Raw genomic sequence first — 23530 nt, 5'->3', positions numbered from 1 at the left:
CATTTGCATCACACTCTGTCTGTCCTGCTCTAAACGAATCTACATAAAGTGGACCCTTTCGTCGTCCCTTACCAAACAATGTCGGCGACCCCATACGCTCCAGCTACACGCAACACTGATGTGGATTTTTGAAGCCATGATGGGATATGGCAGCTAGGTTTCCTCTCACAGTGTCCTCAGACATTAATCCATTTGGTGCACACCTGGGCTTCGAAATGTCACTGACCTCATATTTTGGATATAAAGGTGTTTATTCAAAGAGTTACCATGATGCGGGCTGTCAGTTTGCAGACTTTTTGGTTTGGTATGTTGGAAATGTAACTACCGACCAACCAGTGCATATGAACTATGACCCTCGTCTAGGCAGCTCTGAGGGGTGTAACTACCGACCAACCAGTGCATATGAACTACCGGTATGACCCTCTAGGCAGCTCTGAGGGGTGTGAGAGGTGAACTATGACCCTCTAGGCAGCTCTGAGGGGTGTGAGAGGGACCCCAGGCAGCTCTGAGGGGTGTGAGAGGGACCCCAGGCAGCTCTGAGGGGTGTGAGAGGGACCCCAGGCAACTCTGAGGGGTGTGAGAGGGACCCCAGGCAGCTCTGAGGGGTGTGAGAGGGACCCCAGGCAGCTCTGAGGGGTGTGAGAGGGACCCCAGGCAGCTCTGAGGGGTGTGAGAGGGACCCCAGGCAGCTCTGAGGGGTGTGAGAGGGACCCCAGGCAGCTCTGAGGGGTGTGAGAGTGACCCCAGGCAGCTCTGAGGAGAGGGACCCCAGGCAGCTCTGAGGGGTGTGAGAGGGACCCCAGGCAGCTCTGAGGGGTGTGAGAGGGACCCCAGGCAGCTCTGAGGGGTGTGAGAGGGACCCCAGGCAGCTCTGAGGGGTGTGAGAGGGACCCCAGGCAGCTCTGAGGGGTGTGAGAGGGACCCCAGGCAGCTCTGAGGGGTGTGAGAGTGACCCCAGGCAGCTCTGAGGAGAGGGACCCCAGGCAGCTCTGAGGGGTGTGAGAGGGACCCCAGGCAGCTCTGAGGGGTGTGAGAGGGACCCCAGGCAGCTCTGAGGGGTGTGAGAGGGACCCCAGGCAGCTCTGAGGGGTGTGAGAGGGACCCCAGGCAGCTCTGAGGGGTGTGAGAGGGACCCCAGGCAGCTCTGAGGGGTGAGAGAGGTGGCACATAGTGACCATTCGTCTTCCTGGCCTCTCCTTGTCTTCAACTTGAATTAATTATTCTCTGTAAAATTCCGCAAGCCTATCTACTCCATTATAAGTTTGGCAGGGGTAAAAAGAAAAAAGGAAAAGGAAAGAAAGAAAGAAAAAAGAATTGCCATCTAATTAGTTATTTCCAGCTTTTGTTTCTAATTAACTGCATGACTAGTCTACTCTGTGAAGGTGCTGCCAGAGCTAGGGAGGGGGTGTGTCACCATGATGTGGTTTTACTAGTTTAGACACACTCGCTGAGCCGGTTACTGACACACCCACGCGTGCACACACCTCTTCCTGAGATATTTTGTCCTCAACAGCGCTCCGATCATGAGGCCCGCCTCGGCTGTGGGATGGATTGGTGGTGTACAACTCGGTTCCTCCATTTTGAAAACTGCTTTGTCCAAGTTCGGTCGAGGCAGAACAAACATCTGTACGATGGAATGTGGATCGCTTAAACAAGGCACGGTATGAGAAAACCAATGTCTCACAGCTCACACTCACATCTGGCTTGTGTAGTACTTGTGGTGGTACACTGTGACGGTGACGGTGCGTGCGTGACTGCGTGTGCATGCACAGCAAAACTTTAAATTCTGTTGTAATTGAAATATCATGCAGTTGTTTATGAATGAATGAATGAATGAATAAATGAATGAATGAATGAATGAATGAACGAATGAATGAATGAATGAATGAATGAATGAATGAATGGATGCCTTTATTGCAGACTCAAGGTCCATAGAAAAACAACATACAAAAAAACAATTTTACATACAATATAGACTGCTGATTTTATTTACATTATAGCTGGTTTTATGTTGATTCCTTTTGATGTTGATCTTGTGTGCAGGCATGCTTTTCTTTATTATTTCATGTTGAGTTGTAGTGTTTTGGAAGCCAGTCTATAGTGGCAGCGGGTCAGCATTGATGACTCTAATTAGAGAAGTAAGTTCAACAGGTTTCAGGGCATGAGCTAATGACTTCATTGCAGGCTGCCATTGGTGCTGGCTGGAAGCACTACGCTGTCACCCTGGGCAAGACCTACGCTGAAAAGACTATCAGCGGAAGTGGCGGAAGTGTTGCGTGTAAGATAACTACGTCACGCGGTGCTGCTGTGTTTACTAGTCCCCACCCAATGATCATTTCAGCGGGAATACATTTTCGGGAACACAACGCTGCGATTGGTCAAAAAACGTTAACTTCCGGGGGGGGGGGGGGGGGGGGGGGGGTTACACGGCGGAAGTCCCGCATTTCGATAGCTTCTCTGCCTTAGGTTGTGACCAGGCTCTTCTTTTTCGCAGTTAAGTGAGCCTGGGACCGAGGCTACTACGCTGTAGCACAAGCCACTTTAATCTGCCATCTTGTATTCTAAGCATTGGAACTTGTACATTTAATGACTCTGCATTCTGCATCCTACAGTGTTTTGTACTTTTGTTTAATGACCTCGACTGCTCTGAACCCCCCCCCCCCCCCCCACCCCCCACCCCCCTTCATTGAACATTGAATATCCCACCGCTCTGCTTTTATTGTTCTAAAGTGGAATAAAACAACATTGACTTTGCCTCACATGTGTGGTGTTGTGTGGTGTCTCCTGCAATTGTGGTCACATCTTAGAACTCAATTTGATTGTTCACTACTGTGTATAACATATACATCCAATTAAAAAACAGTCCAAATGTACTGAATCATTACACCACACTATTACAAAACACAAGACACATTGTTTTAAAATTTGAAACCCACAAACACTGAGCAGCACTTAGATGAGACTTACCAGGAGGGGAGCAGAGAAACAGAGCCCTAAACCACATCCTATCTTCTAACCATGATTAATGACTGCCAACTGTCATGCATGCATCAAGAACGCCGCCATATATCATGTAATAACTACAGCTGGCAAATGCTGACAAGTACATTGAGAGCCATGCAACCACAAATACACCTAAACAGTGTATTCAGTGTTGAAAAGCATTTGGATTTAATCCATTGAGACCTGGAACGCATCCATGTCACGTTAGCGTTTAACCACATTAACCATTAAACCGGGAACCCCTTTTGGTGTTTTAAACATTATGTTATAATTTAGCTATTGAAAAATAGCAGATCTACAAGCTCATAGCGCGCCACCGAGTGGCGCGCTATGAACTTGTAGGTCTGCTATTTTTGAAAAATCGTTAAAATGTGCCTCAAATCTTTCCGAAAATTGTCATGATTTAGAAAACTTTTTTTTTTTAAATTTCGACGTCAGGCCTGAATGGGTTAATAGTCACGTAGACATGCCGGTAAAATTCTGAATATGTACAATATTGGAATATGGAATATTATAATAAAAAAGTAAAAAATATGTGTGTGTGAGCGAGCGTGTGTGTGTGTGCACACGTGCACACGCACACAACCGCGATTTCCTGTGTAATCCGTCATCTTGCCTATGGTTTTAATTCCTGTTAACTGCATGGTTGCATGCGGCTGCATCGTTCATTCTAATGGAATTGAATAACAGAGCTGCTTCGCTGCACTTGCACAGCCTCGCTTTAATTGGAATGAATGTGCTTTTTTTTATATATAAATATAAATAAATAAATGAATAAATACATAAAAACCCATATAGGAATATTCACACCATCTTTACTATAGGATAAAGGACAATGTGTGGCTGAGGTGTTAGTTCGTTACCTATAGCCACTTGTTTTTCATATTACAGCTATGCTATAGTATACTGTATGTGCCATGATACCAGGGGATGTTAAAGGTATATTCAGTGATTTCGCTTCATTCAAATATCACTTGTTTTTTTTATTTGGATAATCCTCCCTACTATAGAGTGTGCTGACCATATAAGGAGTTCCTCCCTGTCCCCAGTGAGCCCCTGGGGTCAAAAAACCCTAGTTTCAGTTTTGGTGGCGGGTGGCAAAGCCTTCATCCAATCAGGATGAGAGGGGCCTTCCTCCAATCATGTGTGGGGGCGGGCCTTGGTGCACATGCTGTTGCACTTCCCCCCACTGTAGAGAGCGTGCATGTGCACATTTTGTTACCGGGGCAGACTGGGTGGTTTTCCAAATCACCCAAATCACTGAATGCGCCTTTAAGAGTGGTCCATATGAATTCCACTGTTGTATGCATGCATAGCAGTCCCTCCTAAACTGTAAACTATCATGAATAGGCGCCGCCGCGGCAGCGGCTCAGGGGTAGAGCGGTATAAGGATGTTCAATACCGGGCTCTCCCCCAGAGTTAGTGTCGAAGTGTCCTTGAGCAAGACGCTGAACCCCTTATTGCTCCCAATGTGCAGGTTGGCTTCCTCCGCCATTGATGTATGAATGTGTGTCTGAATGGGTGAATGCAATGCACAATCTATGTAAAGCGCTTTGGATAAAGGGTGTTATATAAATGCGCCATTTACCATTTTATGAATAGGTAGGCCTACATAATATATCATACACACTATACAGAATGTGTACATGTATTGAATCATACACTCAAAGTGTACAGAAAGTACATCGGTCAGAGTTATAGATCCAAACGCAGGAAAACCCGGAGTCTGAGTCAAAGTGAAAAACAAAGATGTTATTCTCCAGTCGATTCAAAACTCAGGTTAGCAGACCTGACAGCAAAGACGGGTTACATGAACAGATCGAGCGTCCGACAAACACTTACAGAAACAAATGGGCACAGTAACACAGACACTATAGGCAGGTGTAACTCAAAAACAATCAACACTGGGATTGGCTGCAGGGGCAAACGGTGCACTAGGAATAGGTGACTCAAATTCACAATCACAGGGTATACGTGACTAAACAGACAACAGCTACAAGGACAACAGTAAACACCAGGGAGTAGGGACAAGTTACTTAACCCATTAAGACAGATCCTGACCATATCATACATACACAACTAGATAAAGTGCCCCTCTGGGCACAGGTCTCCACCAGGGCAGGTCAGGTTGTGGCCTCCTGGTGCCATTTCTTCTTACAATTGGATGATTTGAGGCATTTTGTTCCAAAAATGTGTTTTGCAAGAATCCACCTGTTGGTGGTACTATAACAGGCCAATGTGAAAAGGGTGGGATATATTCCTCAGCCTAGTAGGAAAGTCCGTGAAAGATTTCACGTAAATTGCACGCTGCGTTCATGATTTGAGGCTTTTTGTTCAAAACGGGCCAATCCTGCAAACTTTGAAAGCCAATGTTAGCCAATTAGGATGGAATATGAAAGATCGGACAGATCCGCCTTGAACACATGACTATAGAGATAGTGTGTAACGATTTGTGGAATTTTTGGACTGAATCTGGAGGAGTAATATCAAAAAATGTGTTTTTCAAAAGTCGACCTCCTGGTGGTGCTATAACAGGTCGTTCTGGAACATTTTGGGCAGAGGTTCATCGTTGGCATCCAGGGAGTGTGTGTGCAAAATTTGGCATTGACCAGAGAATTTGGCATTGGTAACGGACGGACAGACACACGGAGTCACTCACACACACACGGACGGAGTGCAAACTCTGTCCAGTGCATACTCTCTCCCCATGCCTTCGGCCTGGTGGAGACAATGACAGAATATAATTTATCATATACAGTATGTATCCATAATGTATGCAAAATATATTATATATAGAATCCATGTTTACAGAATGTATTAAAAGTAGTACATATCTTCGTGGCATGCTGCTCTGGAATACCAGACGAGTCGCCCCTTTACCAACTCGTCCCGGGCGTACAGCCAGCAGAACTGCGTGGCCTGGTATTCCTAAAGTAACCCAAGTAAATGATTCTTAAACGGTTAAACCTAACCTTATTCCTAACCTTAACCTCAGTAAAACTATGCCTAAACCTAACCCTATTCCTATACTTACCCCCAGTAAACTATGCCTAACCCTGAACTTATTTTATCACTTATCACTTATTCTCAGTGAAACAAAATAAAGAATACAAAACCGCGGCACCGAGCGGTCGGCATGATGGTTTAGGGGCGACTGTACCTGATACCCTGCTCTGTTAGTGGTTTCTCCTCCCACTGACACCTCATAATTTCCTGCCATGTAGAAGCTGTTGACCTCAAGCTCAAATATCAAACATGCTAGTGTTTGTTCTGTTCCTGCTCACAGGTTGCTCGTGGCCATTCCTGTCACTGTATATGTACACAGCACGCTCAATACCCATCTGTACACACACAGTGACAACTCAGAGGCCAGATTACTGCACGCGCAATATCCACCCACCGCCAAAGTGAATTAATTGTCTAATGGCTTTAAATTGATTAGCCATGTCTTAGGTTTGAGTTGCAAATCTCCCTCTAATCCAGGTATTTCCCTCTCAGGATAATCACGGGATTGCTTTAATTAGAGACACGGCCAAGTGTGCTGCTAGGTAGGTAGGCCTATATACAGTAACACAGCGGCAAACACCTGGAGCTGAAGTTACAGTGTGTTCGGGGTGATAAGGGCATTCTACAGCCGCATTTTAGCGTTTAGCCGCGTGCTCAAACACACTCTGATAATGCCACGCTGGGAAACTGCTAAGCTGGCAGAAAATAACAAAAATCAATTTCCCCCACGAGGACCTATAAGCGCTGTAAAATTGTGAAGTGAGAGCAGTAATACTTGGTTTGGATTTCTTGCCAAAAATATTTGCTTGTAATATTCAAACACGTTATAGAAGCCTTTTCTTCTATTTATAGCTGCCTGTAACACGAAGCTTCACAAAGTTACAAACACCTAGGGTTCTATTATTGATATATTTTGATTTTCTTTTCCTCAGAATGTCATCATGCATGACAGTTTGTTCCCAACTGTTATGTATGTATGTCCTGCCTTGATTTTTATATATACTTTATTGAAAATTATTCAGGGTTTTACAATTTATGCAAATATTGCCTTGCCAGGTAATGTCTGATTCTCTGACTATCTGAGAAAGGAGAGAGGCCGCACAGCTCGTAGTCACGATGCAAACACATTTTTATTTTTCCAACGTTTCGGCAACATGTTGCCTTCTTCAGGCAGATTCTCTGACTATGCCATCAACAGCCAAAAACATTATAAAAGAACAGTTCCGAGCACAAGAAAATAAAACAAATGTGGAGGAGATTAAAACAGATTTTACCAGAAGCAGATCAAGAAATTTAATTTTATTCTATAAAAAAACTGGTTAACCCATTTTGGGCGGGAACCCCTTTTGGTGTTAGCATTATGTTATGCTTTAGCTATTGAAAAATAGCAGATCTACAAGCTCATAGCGCGCCACCGAGTGGCGCGCTACGAGCTTGTAGGTCTGCTATTTTTGAAAAATCGAAGAACGACTGACATAGAAACATGGCTTTTTCAGAAAACTGACAGGATGTAGAAGACATTTTTAGAATCTGATCTCAGGTTAAAATGGGGTCTTCATCTTGGCGATAACATTATCTGTCCAACCACTATGATTCACTGTTCTGTGAGAGTTCCTACTAGTGTGTAAAGCAGTGCATGGTTTTCAACTCAAATGTTCAGGGACCATTAGTAGCTACTGCTGGTTTTCCATGCCACCTGGTATCTTTGTCAATCTAGTTGTGCAATCAAGCAGTGTTGTTTTCGTCGACTAAAACTAAGACGAAAAATGCTCGTCGACTACCTTTTTTCACTGACAAAAACGAATGGAAACTAAATGAAAACTAAGCTACGATGACTAAAACTAAGACTAAATATACTGACATTTTCGTCGACAAATAAAAACTAGACTAAAATGTTAGGAAGGGACTAGTGGACAAGAGATCCAGTATAAGTCATTTGAAAATAGCCGATCTACAAGCTCACAACGCGTAATGACTGTAAAAACAGTCATTACGACGGCATCAAGGCCCCCCAAAATACATTTTAGTCGACTAAAATCTTATGACATTTAGTCGACTAAAACTAGACTAACACTAAGACATTCCAGGTGACTAAAATGTGACTAAAACTAAATTAAGTTTCAGTCCAAAGACTATGACTAAACTAAAATAGAAATTTGCTGCCAAAAACAACACTGCAATCAAGGAGTTGATGGAACTGGAGCAGGTGAATGCAATTAACAATCTGGTAGTACTATATATGCAGGATATATTTCTTTTAAGATTATTTTTTTTGCCTTATTGATATATTACACAATTTTGACAGGAAATGGGGGGTGACATGACACGCAGCAAAGCTCATCGGGGGGGATCGGGACTCGAACCCACGACACGCTGTCAGACTGGATTACCAGCCTATAGGTGCCCAGACGGCTATGCCAGCCACCCGGGGCCAAGGATATCTTCAATAATTCTTCACCAATGTAGCCTAACGCCAACGTAGTGTCTTTTGGTGATCTGGTTTCGGTTTCCTATTTTCCAACCTGCTTACAGTAATAAATCCCTCTTCAGGCATGGTTTCCAAAGTGGGTCTAAGTTAACACAGATGACAGCAGCACACAACCCTGTTTTATAATTTGACTATAATTCCCCCAAATAAATAACATCATATTTGCCATTTGTATTTTGCTGAATCCAACACTTGGAATACTTTGGTTTTGTTATATCCATCTTTTATTCCAACTCGTAGCATGACTGGCGAGACTAGGTTACTCAATTTCTATAAGGCACCTAGCCCTAGACCAGTGGTATTCAACCTTTTCAGGCCGTGAGACCCCAGTGTGACCCCGGTGTGAGCTTGTATATCGGCTATTTTCACAATTATTGCCTCCTTCTCATTGACAATTTGGCCAATGTTTGGACCATTTTTATAGTATAGTTTGTTGATTACTTTTGATGCAGTAAAGTACGTTTTTGAGGCATTAAAAAGGTCTAAAAACGTGAAAGTCATTAAATTGTGACCCCCTTCAAATGTCCCGACCCACCGGTGGAGAACCACTGCCCTAGACCACACTGGTCAGTTCGGAATGAAAACCAGGCTTCTCTCTGTGTGGAAAGCCTGGTGGTGCGAGGTGTTGTCTGGCAGAGCAGGAATTATAAGCATACGCTGTGGAGAAGAATCACAGCGGGCTGAATTACCCCTTAACCTGCCCTCTTGTCTTCACTTCACTCACAGCTATTTAGGTATAGCATATATACAGGCAAAAAGAATCACCAGTCAAAACTGGGGTGCTAGCAAAAATAATCACTGCGTCGCCCTTTTATGAATGTAATGTATAAATCATAAACACTTTCCGTATCAAGTCTGCAGCCCCTCTATTTCATCACAATGGGAAACTGCCAGTGCAGTCAGAAACAAACAACTCATTGAGAGAAGCCTTGCCTTGAGCTAAAAGCACAGCAGTTGGTCTCCAATATGGGAATGACAAATGAATATCACTCAGTGGGTCAGATGGTGTAGACACACTCTGTGCTCTGTGCTAATCAGGCCAACTTACAGACCTTACATACCATCAGGACATCCTCGGGGGACAATTTGTTCACTTTCCACTTTGGTGAATGAGTATACTTCTCCTCCGTGGGTGAACGGATTGGTGGTTAGACGGGTAATTTCTTTATATGCACCGTGTGCATCGTTCAAGGCCACACACACCAGTTATCGGTAGGAAAAATCATTATGTAAAGTAAACAAAAGCAGCATGGATGAAACGAATCTGGAGATGTTTGATAACATTAAAAATGGCCTCAAAAAAAGAAAAAGAAAAACTCAGGTTTGTGGTGAGTCGACCACAGTAAATAAAAATGATGCCATAGAATAGCACTAAAAGGGCCCACAACAGCCCTGCCAATCGGGCTCGGTTTTAGGTTGTGCATCTGTCTGGCGAGTGGAAATATAACAAAATACCAAAACCTACCCAGTCAATATACTCAAGGCTCCCACTGAATACGTGGTTAAACCCAGAAAGGACCTGGAGGCTCTGGAAATAGGCTACAGAGGATAAATTAGGCTAACAGTTGACTATTTTTGAGCCGAATGCAAACAAAAATAAAAGCCTGGGGGTACAGTTGACTAACATTGTCCCTATGTCAAAAACCTTCTTCAAACCCATTCCCCTACCGTTTACCGACTCCTGCAGCATCCACTCCCAACTCCCGCTCACAAAACATTACACCTGCCAAACTCTGTAAATGGAAAATTGACTGACACTAATTAAAATATATATCCCCATATAATCAAAATGAATGAACAAAACATCAACTTTAGTTTGAGGTTTTCATACCAAGTACTAGGCTGTAAACCAGAACAGTTCAAAGTCAACCCAGCTCCTCTTTGCAGTGTGCGGTATAACATTGCCGACCACTGAGCCACCAAACCACCGCAATAGAATTATGAGAAAAGTGTACTTGTAAATCAGCCTGGGCTCTGTCACATGTAGTGTCTGGTGTTACCATCAACGGACCATCCAGAGAGAATCGCATGCTGGCAATACACAGACTGTCATGTTCTGTTACTCTGTGCATGTTGACTAACTACGACGCATACACCTTAGTCTCTGGAGCCTCTTCCTTCCTGCAGCACTTCCACTTCCTGAAGTAGGCCATTGCCGTTTCTCAATACACTTAAATAACTTTCCTGTCCTCGTGAAGACCGTTCTCTCAGGTTTGGTGCAGCTGATTGCTGCGAAATGCATTCTGGGATATATTTGTCACCTCTTCAGTGCATGTCAAGTGGTATCCAAGTTCACATCCGAGAACACTATTCGGACTGTTCCTGGCGATAGATGCAAACTTTTGAATAGTATACTTTAGCAGCTGATGATGGCTTGTTTCACAAGTTCATGAGACCACAAAGTACAGACAACAGATTGAGAAACAGCCAATGTGCTATGGTCGTGGACTTCCTTTTGTTTAATTCATACTAAAATAAGAATATACTAGTATACATTGGGTCGCATCGCAATGCGGCTTTTAGATTGTGCTTATAAATCATGAGGCTTTCATTTCTCCCGTCTCACATTGACCAGTCGTTTAAGCCCTATAGTATTGGTGAGCAACATTGATTCATAAAGGAGTAATTGCCATATAGGTGCCATTTACTTACTGTATCCATGTTTCCCCCCTTGCATGAGAAGCATAAAGCGTTTCAATGAACATCCTGGCATCCCAAAGGCACACTCCAATAAAGTGAACAACTCTGGCTCCACCTCCCTCTGAGAAAAGAGTGAGAGAGGCCGGCACAGTCAGCTGCCCGACCCAGCAGTCAGTCAGCGATGAGATCGGCCCGCGAGGCATCCGCGTGACTCGCTATCACCCGCGTGCCAAGAGCCAAGAAATTGTGGCTCAGCGATCAACCAACCTGCTCCATTGATTAACAGCATTTCTCGTCGCTGGCGGAGAAATTGGCTCCCCGACATGTGTCATTTGTTTGAGGAGAAATGAGGACGTGTGCCATGTGTTTGTGTGTGCGTATGCCATGCTCACTCAGAGGAGGCTACACTTCCAGCTGAGCCACTCTGCATTTAAAACCACCAGCCAAATGCTTCTCATATGGAGAGGGGCTCTAAAAAAACCTCTTGGTTTAAATGCACAAGAATCAAAATGTTGGCCTGCTGGGGGAGTGATCCTCACATTGGCTCAGTGTCCTGGCCCCCCTTGTACTCTGAAGTAAACCATTTTGTATCATTCCCCCCGGCCCCTTACCACCAACCCTGCACACACACACACACACACACACACACACACACACACACACACACACACACACACACACACACACACACACACACACACACACACACACACACACACACTTTATTTGCGAGTGCAGTGGTTATGGGCTATTCAAATGTCCTCACTCAAGAATTTAAAGCGTCATTTAAAACCATTCAGTGCAGTTAAGGCACATTGTATTTCCCAGCGCTGAGTGCAAGGTCAGTTTGCACCAATAGCCGATGAGCGATCAATAGGAGATTTGAATTTAGAGAGCCATATAGCCCAGAGGGGCTATGGCCGCGTGCGGTGCGTGTGTGTGTGTGTGTGTGTGTGTGTGTGTGTGTGTGGTGGAGGAGGGGGGGGGGGGGGGTTAGGCGGTGCATAGCCTCACCACCAGGGATAAGCCCACAGGCTCAGGGAGCAGGCCTATATCCCTCCAACACCCCCATCCAAGCCTTAGGCCATGAGCCGCGCACACACACACACACACACACCACCCTCCAACCCCCTCCAACCCCCTCCCCAAGCTTGGTTAACTCTGAAGACCATGATTAATTCATGGTGGATTACAGTCCGGAGGCAGGGGAGAGAGCCGGGGTTGCACGACGCAGGGTTAGTCAGATAAAGGCTTCTTTCCTCCGGATTCAAGCCTCCAATACCCCGTCCTGCAAACGTTCACACAATACTAAGCATTTCTCCCCCCCCCCCCCCCCCCCCTCACACTCCCTGCCAAGATCACACCTCGTACATCCACATTGTGCTTATTATTAGTACGGTTGTGAGCGTCGAAATAAGTTGAGAAAACATGAATAAACTTTGTGCCACCTTTGTGATGCGCCCTCCTCCGTGCCCCTTGGACCCTCAGTTCCCTGTGGTGAATCTGTAGCGTGTGCACTTCATTGGTAAGAATGCAGGACTGGGGGCACACCACCTCACCCCTTACCCCTGCACTCCCTCACGCTATCAGAGCCCACCACAAGAACAGTAAGCTGCAGGGAATCATAATAATGTAGAAGTGAGGCTAATAAAACAGTAACAAGCCAGAGACCCGCGGTCATGGCAATTTCATCATTGTCCTTCACAGTTGCGGCGCTAACTGCTTATGATTACTGGACGACCTCGAGAAAAGGGGGGGGGGGTGGATAAATGCAGCCCCAATACCCACCCCCACCCCCCAAAGAATCCCTGGTAGAAGTCGCAGGACAGAAGAAATGGTATCAGCATAACTGGGTGAATTCATTCTCTGCAATAGCATTTTCTTAATAGCACAACTCCCCCTTGTGTTGGCTGTGCAGAACCCAGTCCAGCCGTCTCTCCCTGTATAACCGGGAGGAACTGAAGTCAGCGGAAAAAAAACAACCTTCCTTGTTATTTAAATCCCTGCTGTGTGCCATTCCTGAATTGTTCTTTTAAAACTCTGAGAAAATGAGAAAACCATGCAGCAAACACAGACCATCAGAATCTGAGGCACTGCAGCGGTATAACAAACGTAAACATTCATGTTCATGTTTCCACAAAATGCTGTAAAAGGGGTCTGTATATGTAGGATTTCCCCTATTCCATAATCATTCGATTTCTAGGAGTGTAGGCTATTCATAGAGGAGCGCGGAGGTGTCTGCTGTGAGCTTCAACAGAAGCCGGTATATACCGTCTCCGTTTCAGACGGTATATATACCGTCTCCGTTTCAGACAGTATATATACCGTCTCCGTTTCAGACGGTATATATACCGTCTCCGTTTCAGACGGTATATATACCGTCTCCGTTTCAGACGGTATATATACCGTCTCCGTTTCAGACGGTATATTATATATACCGTCTCCGTTTCAGACGGTATATTATATATACCGTCTCCGTTTCAGATGGTATATATACCGTCTCCGTTTCAGATGGTATATATACCGGCTCCGTTTCAGCTCCGTCTCTCAGAATTAATAAATGTTTACCTGTCAAAATGTCTACAAAGGCCAATCATTTCACACCCCAAATGAATAGAAAATTATACACACGCAGTGTGTTCATTATCAAAGTGACTGACAATGGACTAATAGGCCTCCTGAAGGGAGCGGCGCTGTAAGGGAGCGGCGCTGTAAGGGAGCGGTAAGGGAGCGGCGCTGTAAGGGAGCGGCGCTGTAAGGGAGCGGTAAGGGAGCGGCGCTGTAAGGGAGCGGCGCTGTAAGGGAGCGGCGCTGTGTGATGTATGGTTTTAGGCTGACGGTCTCTGAGATATTATAAAAAGGTAAATTATAACTGATCCAAAGAAGAATATGTTAAAATTCAAATTGTATATTTTCTAAGTTTTATTAGAAACACATTTTTTTGTTCGTCAAACATGTTGTATTTATACAGTGAAATGGTCTAATATGCACAGGAGGTCACATAAGCTTAGGTTTATTGGAACAATAAAAGACATATCATGAGGGCTTGATATTCAAAGAGATGTTGCAGTGACTCACTGCATATATCACCATCGTTTTTTTTTTTTATAGTTTGGATGTTTTTATCCCCTTGAATACACAAAAATAAAACCTGTCTAAGTATGCCATATTAACAATTGTATGAATGTTTCGTCAGCAGACTAAAAAAATGAAGAAGTCCAGTTACTCCTTGTAACACTTGTAACACACGTTCTGCAGATGATGGTGCAAAGCACGTTAACTGTATTTGTGCTATATATTTTTTTTATTTGGCAACTGTCTACTTACTTTTTTTTCTTTTTTCCTTTTTTGTAAACAACATCTTGTACAAACTAGCACAGTGAAACACAACCCCAGCAAACGTGTTTTTATCTTTTGTTTTCATACAATATAAATGAAATCAATACAAAAGTTTGGTTGGTTGCTTGGAACTTTTTTTTCTTTTTCTTTTTTAATCTTGGATGGAGAGGTTCTAAAACGTGTTTCGATGCTTCTGGACTCCTGAATTTAAGAGATTTACGTAAACAGTTGACTGTTCTAAGTTCCCCCCTTTTTTCCAGAACCCCAGTAAAAGATTTTTAGAAGGTAGACTTCATTTCAACAACATTTCAAGTTGGCTTCCATTTTAAATAAAGGGTTTTACAATCCGTCCGCAGAGCGTTGTTGTTTAGTGTTTGCCTTTTGAAGGCGTCTTTCTTCAGATTTTGGTGGACATTTCGGAAAAACAAAACAAAAAAACAAAACAAAAATCTGAAAGAAACGACAAAGAGGAAGGAATAAAGTCGTCCAGATTAGAAGAAAAAAAAGGTATTTTCCTCCGGCCTTCAGAAACATATATTATGTCAAAAAGGTCATTTAAGTGTCAATATGGCAGAGCCTTGAGAGGCAAAGAGGTCTGAGGAGCATCTGAATAAATACAACGGACACGTCTAGTGCCTTAAATAGAGTCTGAGAGCCACTCAGCCTTTTCCTAGGGTGCCGGTGGCACACAGCCCGCGACCTCTGTCCTCCTCCTTTCCTTCTGTAAAGCTGTTGAAGTCTTTGACAGTAGCTAATGATGTTTTTCGTGTTCTGGACATACTAGGAGATTTCAAAAGGGTTGTTTTTCCCCCAATGGTGTGTTGTTTGGGAGGTTGCAGTGGCTGTGCACGGGCCACTGACAGGAGTCAGGAGGGGTCAGCGCCATGGAGGGCAGGGGCGCCCTGGAGGGGGGGGGGGGGGGGAGGGAGGGGGGGTTGCAGGGGGGCGTTCGATTCAAACAGTCTCTCCCAGTAGCTTTCCCCCCCCCCCCCCTTTTTTTATACGCCACAAAGTCCATTTTCGGATTCGAGAGGGGGAAAAAAAGAAGCAGCGGAGACACATCAAACACAATATCAAAGGAAAATGTTTTACAAATGGCACACGCACTTCTCTCCCTCGGAAAGGAATAAAAGTTCATATGGGGGAAAATAAATAAATAAATATGAAATGAGCCCCCCCGATACCTCCCCCCAAAAAATAACAACATGGCCCTCATGTCCTATATTCCCCCCAGGCAGCACCCACACCCAGCCCCCCATGTCACCCATGCCCAGAAGACGCCCATATCTCCCATCGTCTCCAGGGAGGAGTCCTGGTTCTATAAAGCTACCACACGGTGCCCTCGCTCATTTCCGAAGGAGCGTGAGACAGGTGGTTGCTGTATCCGCCGTTGAGCGACAGTGAGGTAAAGGGTGGGCTGGGGCCGAACACCTCCGAGGAGATGCTGTGCATGGGCCCCGGGATACCCGGCTCCGGGCTGGGAGAGTCCCCCGGGTGGTGGGACATGATGTCAGAGAAGCGCTGCACTTCGTTGGAGGGGTGGTGGCCCGGAAGGGGATGGTCCATGCCCCCGAGGGGCGTGCCCGTGGGGCCCGACGAGGGCACAAAGGGGAGGTCTACGGGGGTCTGGGCTGAGGATGGAGGCCCCTGAGGAAAGAAGTCATAGTTCCCTCCTGGACCGTAGTATTCGCTTTGATAATCTGCAGATGGCAAAGAAAATCAAGGTTAGGGGCTGAAAACAGTGTGTGTGTGTGTGTGTGTGTGTGTGTGTGTGTGTGCGTGCGTGCGTGCGTGCGTGCGTGCGTGCGTGCGTGCGTGCGTGCGTGCGTGCGTGCGTGCGTGCGTGCGTGCGTGCGTGCGTGCGTGCGTGCGTGCGTGCGTGCGTGCGTGCGTGCGTGCGTGAAAATAATGTCAAATATATTGAATTTACATAGGCTGTGTTGTGGAGAGAGAGAGTGAGAGAGAAAGACAGAGAGAGAGAGAGAGAAAGAGAGAGAGAGAGAGAGAGAGAGAGAGAGAGAGAGAGAGAGAGAGAGAGAGAGAGAGAGACCCTCGCCATGCTACATTAGTCACAGAGCACGTTACACTTAAATCAAAACTGCAATTGGGTGGGGAGAACAACGTCGCCGCAAAATTAATTAAAATGGGGACCATTTCATCAGCGATTTTACCTACTGAGACTGATTCTTTCATTTCAGCAGAATATTATTAGACTTTTGGTTCAACAGAAAGGACAAAGGCCGAAGCACAATTCCTATTCTTAAAAATTATATTTGAAAATATTTCAAAGCGGGCACATAAAAGCAGAGCAAGATATCAAATTGCTATCAATTTGATCAAATTTAAATTAAATTGAACCTGCTTTTTGATAATCACTGAATGTGTACAATAGATTTATTCGAGCAGGACACAAGGCTGTTTTATCAAGCCATATTTGATCATATAGCAATATAGCTGCCTTTGATATTTGACAATACATATAGGCTATAGAACCAGCATCCTATACCATAGGCCTATAATAACAAAGACACCCAACAAATCCATCCAACTATAAGTAGACTACCATGAAGTTTAAAAACAGTAAAAATCCTCTGTGTTAAATTGTACAAATATAGGCTATACTTTTTTCTTCTTTTTTTCTTTTACATTTGTACACTCTCTGAGTTTAACTAACATGATGTTATACTGTGTACTGACTTAAGGAAGTTAATATTACACTTTTCAGATGGAAACAAGTGCAAGCATTTATACTATTACTTGGGATTTTGTGTTTTAAAAACAATAGGTGAATATGTTTAGGGTAATTATCTCCTTCCCAAGGCGATGGGGTCATTTAACAGATAGGCTTCCATCATGCATGCACATAACGTTTCAGTAACACTTCATTAATATCTTAAAACATCTGGTAAATATAATAGCCATTTTAGGCATTACTGGCCATGCCTCAAACTGAAACAGCCATGGTAAAAAAAAAAGAGACATGCAGCTCAAATCACCACACCATTTCTTACAACACGGGAAACAAATAATTGTTCATTGAGTCGAATAGAATAGCATCTCTCTCTCTCTCCCTCTTACCTCCATAGTAGGAAAAGGGACCGTTTGGGATTAATTCCCCGGGCTCCAATCTGTCTACCAGCGTCCTCATTCGCCTCGGGCTGCGGAAAAACGCGTGTCGTCTTGCGCCCAGTGCGCTGAGCTGCTTCATGCGTCGCTCTTTGGACCGTCGGTTCTGGAACCATACCTGGGATCATGCAGACACAGACGTTTTAGTTAGACTATATACACTGCCATACGAAAACGGCGTTTGAACTCCAACAGGCTATGCGACGCCATTTTGAAAAGGGAGGGAGATCCCTTGTTTTTATATGGTTGCTATATGGGCACGTTAGAGAAAATGTAGCCTATAATATATATATATATATATATATATATATATATATATATATATATATATATATATATAATTACTAGGCCTATTACTGTTTTTGTGCGATTGTATGCCAACACAAGCCAAATATAGGCCTATACGGTACATTATGGGAGAAATTACTAATACAATGTTTCTGTTGCCTGTGGCAATGATTATGCCTAACTTTATTTGCGCCCGGAAATGTGTTCTACTTATAACGAAACAAGTCATGCATCAAAAAAATAGTTCGAGCAAACAAAACAGAGAGAGCAAAGGCTTTGCGTAAAGGTCTGACTGAGTCTAGCCAATACTGTATTTAAAAAAATAAAACACTACTCTATTTGTTTCTAGCCTATAATAACAGTACGATTAAATGGACAGTCAAAACAAGTATATCAATATAAGCTTGCATGGCACCCGACCTGTAGAGCTGTAACACTGCACACATTATGCAAATGCCTGGGTTTGTTTGCGGGCAGGTCTTTCTCGTAATGTGGTGACGTGACGTGCCGCGCGCTGGTCTTATTGTAGCGCCGAGATTGCGCCCTAATTACCGTCAAGAGGAGACTCCGATCTAACCTCTCTAATGATCTTTTAACCCTCCATTTACTCCGACCGGGGGGGCAACCGCTGCAGCGGGGACGAAAAATCTCCAATTAATGTTTAATAGGAGGGTTGTTACTGATATGTTAACCACCGGCTCTTGGACGGTTATTATTTCCCAATCTATACGCGTCGACCCTCCCGCGCTCTCTCTCTCTCCATCCAATTCCTTTCTTTTAATTATGGACGTCCCTTTCCCAGCCGCCCCGCACATATTAAATATCACACACTGACACTTTATTAGTGTTGTAAGCTGAATAAGCACCCTCCTCCTTCATCTGTCCGCCGTATAAGGCCTATTGGTTTATTTATTTAGTCATCGACAGAACTGGTCGCCGTGCATGGCCGCTCTCTGAAATGCCCATGTTTTATTGTATAGGCCTATATAGCGTTTAGGACGAACGAACCGCGGTGTTTTATTTTTTTATGAATGTGAAAACTACAGTTATAAAGACCAATTATCAATACAAACGGTGATTTCGACCAATCATAGCCATGGCCACATTAAGTATCTTTATAGCAACACAATTCCAATTCGCACTGTCAACATTTTGACACTTTCTTATAATTATACAAATTCTAGCCTACACAAAAACAGATTATCTACAGACAACAACGACAGCAATAATACTAATAATACTAATAATACTAATACTACTAATAATACTAATAATACTAATAATACTAATAATACTAATAATACTAATAATAATAAAAGATACAAAACAAAAATGCCTAAGTAGGCTATAATGTAAAACAGCCCACTCTAATCCACGGGATAAGGAGACGTCCTGAAGACCCCTGAAACAGATTTTCTGCCTTTCCACTTGACTGAAAACGTTCACAGCGTGGCTAAATGTGGTCGCAAAACGTGATGGCGAACCTGTGCCAAGGCTCCCGTCGCCTCCCCGCGCCGGTCGAGCGCCAGTTGGCGTGTTTGCCCGCAACGCACGCCAAGAATAAAAAATAATACCCATATAAATTACCCTTTCCCAAACAAACCAACGACAGCCAATCTTTAGCGTAATGAATTCAATGTGACCGTGTGATTTCAAGGAATAAACCTTATCCTTTGGAGGGTAAATATATAGGAGCACGCACACACACACACAGAGGGGGGAGAGGGGGGAGAGAGAGAGAGAGAGAGAGAGAGAGAGAGAGAGAGCTGGGTGGCAGTGTTTGTTTGTGCCCAGCCCAGGTCTGTCCGTGGCAGTGTGTTGACAGGGTGCCCAAGGCTGGGGAAACGAATGCCAACAAAAGACACCCGCCCTCCTCCTTTTTAGCTCCGCCACTCGGGGAGATGCTTTCCATAAAATATAAGCTGCTATATCACACGTTTTAATGAGCGTGTAACCCCCGAAAACACACAAGGTGTAGTGCCCCCCCCCCCCCCCCCCTCCTCCTGCCCGCAAACAGGCACTTTCCCCCAAACCAAGCGTCCTCTCCTAGCTCCATGAACGCACACAATGCCATGCACAGCAGCCACACATATACACCCCGTAACCCCTTTGTGGTATTCCTTCCTTTTTTGTGACGGTGAAATATGGTTATTTACCTGAATAACTCTCATGTTCAGCCCCGTCTCCTGGGCCAGCTGTTCCCTGATATGTCTGGTTGGTTTCGGCGTGGCTGCGAACGCGGCTTTCAGCGTCTCTAGCTGCTTGGCCTTGATGGTGGTCCTGGGGCCGCGGCGCTTGCCGCCCAGGGCCTGGTCGTCGTTCTCGTTGCCCGCCTCCTTGTCGGACAGAGGGGCTATTTCAGAGTCCTTCGAGTCGTCCGCCAACTGGTCTTGGGAGTCCGGCGACAAGCTGGGGTCGCTGCACGCCGTTACTGCAGAGAACAAACCATGGGCGAACTGTTAATAAATATTTAAATCAATCAATCAATCAATCGATATGAGATATATAGGATACCCGGCCGAATCAATGCACCCCATTTCAGTAAAGTCATGGAAAACACTTGAGTTGACCATAGTTGTGCAGTGCACAACTATATATGGTGTGTTATCAAGTGTGTTATTATTATTATTATTATTATGTGCACAATGTGCACATAATAATACTAATACTAATACTAATACTAATACTAATACTAATACTAATATTAATATTTATATATATATATATATATATATATATATATATATATATATATATATATATATATATATATATATATATATATATATATATATATATATATATGTGTGTGTGTGTGTGTGTGTGTGTGTGTGTGTGTGTGTGTGTGTGTGTGCGCGCGCGCGCAGTGTGTGTGTGTGTAACAAGGTCATAAGATAAATTGTGATGAATATAGGATTGCATTAAATGATATAGCTATATGAATTGCATTTCGAAGATATATACGTTACATGTGTCTCAATATAAGCCATATGTATAAGGCCTATATATATTTCTGGTATGCGGGACTCTTGTTTTTGTTGCTTTGGTATTTTCTGTTCATGCTGAATGCAGGACTATAGGCCACGGTCGCCCCGGCATAGCTCCATTATGATACATGATCATTCCACAGAAAACGGTGGGGCTTAACGCGTCACATTCATCACAATTTAGCTCGGTGCACACGCCACATGATGGAGCCCATTTTTACCCCCGCGCGTCTCTCTACCTGAGAGGAGGCTGGCGTCTTTTACACTGGCGTTGCTTAGGTAATCTTCTTTGCAGACGAATTTGTTTTCGTCAATGATGTAGAGCTCCTCTCCGGTTGAAAGCTGCTTATTGCACATCATGCAGGTAAAGCAGTTGAGGTGAAACACTTTGCTCCGCGCCTTCCGGACCAGGTCGTTCGGCGAGATGCCCTGCGAGCAGCCTGCACACTTTGTACCAAATCGCCTGGGGAAAAACACAAAGATATAAGCATGAGAGTATATAGAGGCAAACACGTATAGGCATATTTATTTATTTCTTAGAATTGAGAGTTAGAAAAGATCAGCTACATGGGGGATGGGCTTATAACGACACCTTGTTTTGTTTTGGCCTATGTGTGATGTAGGGGTACCGTAACGTATAATAATCGACAAACAACGGGTAAAATAGGCCTATGGACATACATTAATTGTAGGCTAACCCCAAATTAGTTCTGTGGTTGTGTTCAAGCAAGAGTTGCTTTGTCAAAAACATGGTTTTGAGCCGAATAAAGGAACTTGGGCATGTTCAATTAAGCCTACATACTCCCTTATTATTTTTTCCATCTATCTTCAATATCTAGGTTTTTAACGCGAGGATGGAAATACAGAGGTCTTGTCACACAGGTTATACATTCGTTTTATGCCGTTTCATACACAGCACAGTTGTGTGTGCGTGTGTGTGTGTGTTGAGCACACACACAAGCTATACAAACTATACACACATTAATCCTCCACATAAAGCAATCGACATGTTCCTGTTTCGGAAACAGACGATCCACAGTAGACGGGTGTTAAAATGTGTATTGCGTGGTGGTGTACACATGCGTGATGTTGACTGCAAGTCTGTGATTGCTTTGTCTGCGCTTGATCTTTTTAACTTGTCTACTATTCAAATCCACTTATCACGTCCTCCTCAGTCGAGCTGTGCAAACACACACACGGACCCGAGCAGATAGTTTTACCACCATGCGACGCCCGGGCCTTAGCCAAGCTTATTGACTCTAACGGATCTAGTAAACAAAGTGCTATTTCCTTAGACCCCCCCCCCATGCAGACGCTAACGAGTACACACGCGTTCAATGTTGCCGTCCCTTTGTTTTTTGCATGACAATTCAAATTAACGGGCTTTTAATTATGGACCTCCTAATCAAAGCTCATGAGATCTCACCTCCGAATCCCCATTCACGCCCACGGGCACGTTGGTCCTCAACATAACCTATGTTTATTTGAAATGTATGAAGTGTGAGCCAACACCAAATAAACAAGCTATAAGTCATGTGTGCCCCAGCGTGGCAACACTTAATTTGTGGCAACACTTTCCTATGTTTTATGTCCTGCAGTGCATTAGGCTGTCTAGGCCTATATATATTATATACACACCCATTCTGTAAAACACAGCATAATAGGTAGCATATTTGTTATTAGGGCCAAATACACAATTAAGTTGCATTAGCAAAATAATAGGTCTATAGGACAATTTCATATAGGCTATACACACGATAGGCTTAATACACTGGTTGCGTTTAACAACACAAAGGGGCACAAGGGCCAAGGCAACCCTAATTTTCTTTGTTGTAGGCCTACTAAAAAAACAAAAACAAAACAAAAACACCAGCAGCAATCTATCTAAATATTTTTTGAAAAAAGTAATAATCATTTACTCATTTATTATAGCATATACATTTAATTTATGTAAACCCATAATGATTATTATAATTATTAGACCCTTTGTTGTTGTTATTTATTGTTGTTGTTGCTTGCTGCTGCTGATTGTTGCACAATAATCTAACGATAATAATTTAATTTGCATTTGAATGTACATTTTAGCCAACCTGATATTACCCGGTCATTGTCGTGAAAATGACGGAAACAAAACAATAATAATAATAGCCTACTAATAATACTAATACTAATAATACTACTACTACTACTACTACTAATAATAATAATAACAACAATAATAACAATAATAATAAAGATGATGCCACGTCTCCACAAGCTTACCTAAAGAAGTCGTTTTTGCAGTATAGTTTTCCCTCTCTTGAAAAGCACTTTTCAGTCAAATTACATTTACAGTCGCAGCACTGAACACACTTGACGTGCCAGGCTCGGTCCAGAACATTGAGAAGAAACCGGTCCAATATAGGCCTCTCGCAGCCGGCGCAGTGCACCATGGTCTTTGGATGTGCACCCACAATGATAACCGTGGCTGGTTCTCTGCCTCTGTGATTCGAACAGACAGACAAATCAACGGAACAGGCCGGGCATTGACTGTTTATCGCCGGGAGTATTTGGTTCCTTATTCGCTTGGAGGTCCCGGGTCAATGTGCTCGGAGAGGCGGTCGATCAGGTGTCACCACGGATTCCTCCCTGCATGCGTAAAACCGCTCGCCGT

General features: G+C 43.9%; 1 protein-coding gene across 1 annotated transcript; it reads right to left on the bottom strand.

The window, feature by feature from the left end:
- Positions 1-15734: 15734 nt before the first annotated feature.
- On the bottom strand, positions 15735-23309 carry lhx1a (LIM homeobox 1a; the record flags this gene model as incomplete). The annotated part of the gene is made up of 5 exons (XM_079513516.1): positions 15735-16176; positions 17555-17720; positions 20047-20321; positions 21117-21340; positions 23140-23309. The coding sequence occupies 5 exons, from the start codon at positions 23307-23309 to the stop codon at positions 15803-15805; spliced, it is 1209 nt and encodes a 402-aa protein (XP_079369642.1). The 3' UTR covers positions 15735-15802.
- Positions 23310-23530: the final 221 nt, after the last annotated feature.

Source organism: Electrona antarctica, assembly GCF_951216825.1.
Source record: "Electrona antarctica genome assembly, chromosome: 11".
Classification (NCBI taxonomy): Eukaryota; Metazoa; Chordata; class Actinopteri; order Myctophiformes; family Myctophidae; genus Electrona; species Electrona antarctica.
This window is presented reverse-complemented; position numbering and strand designations above follow the sequence as displayed.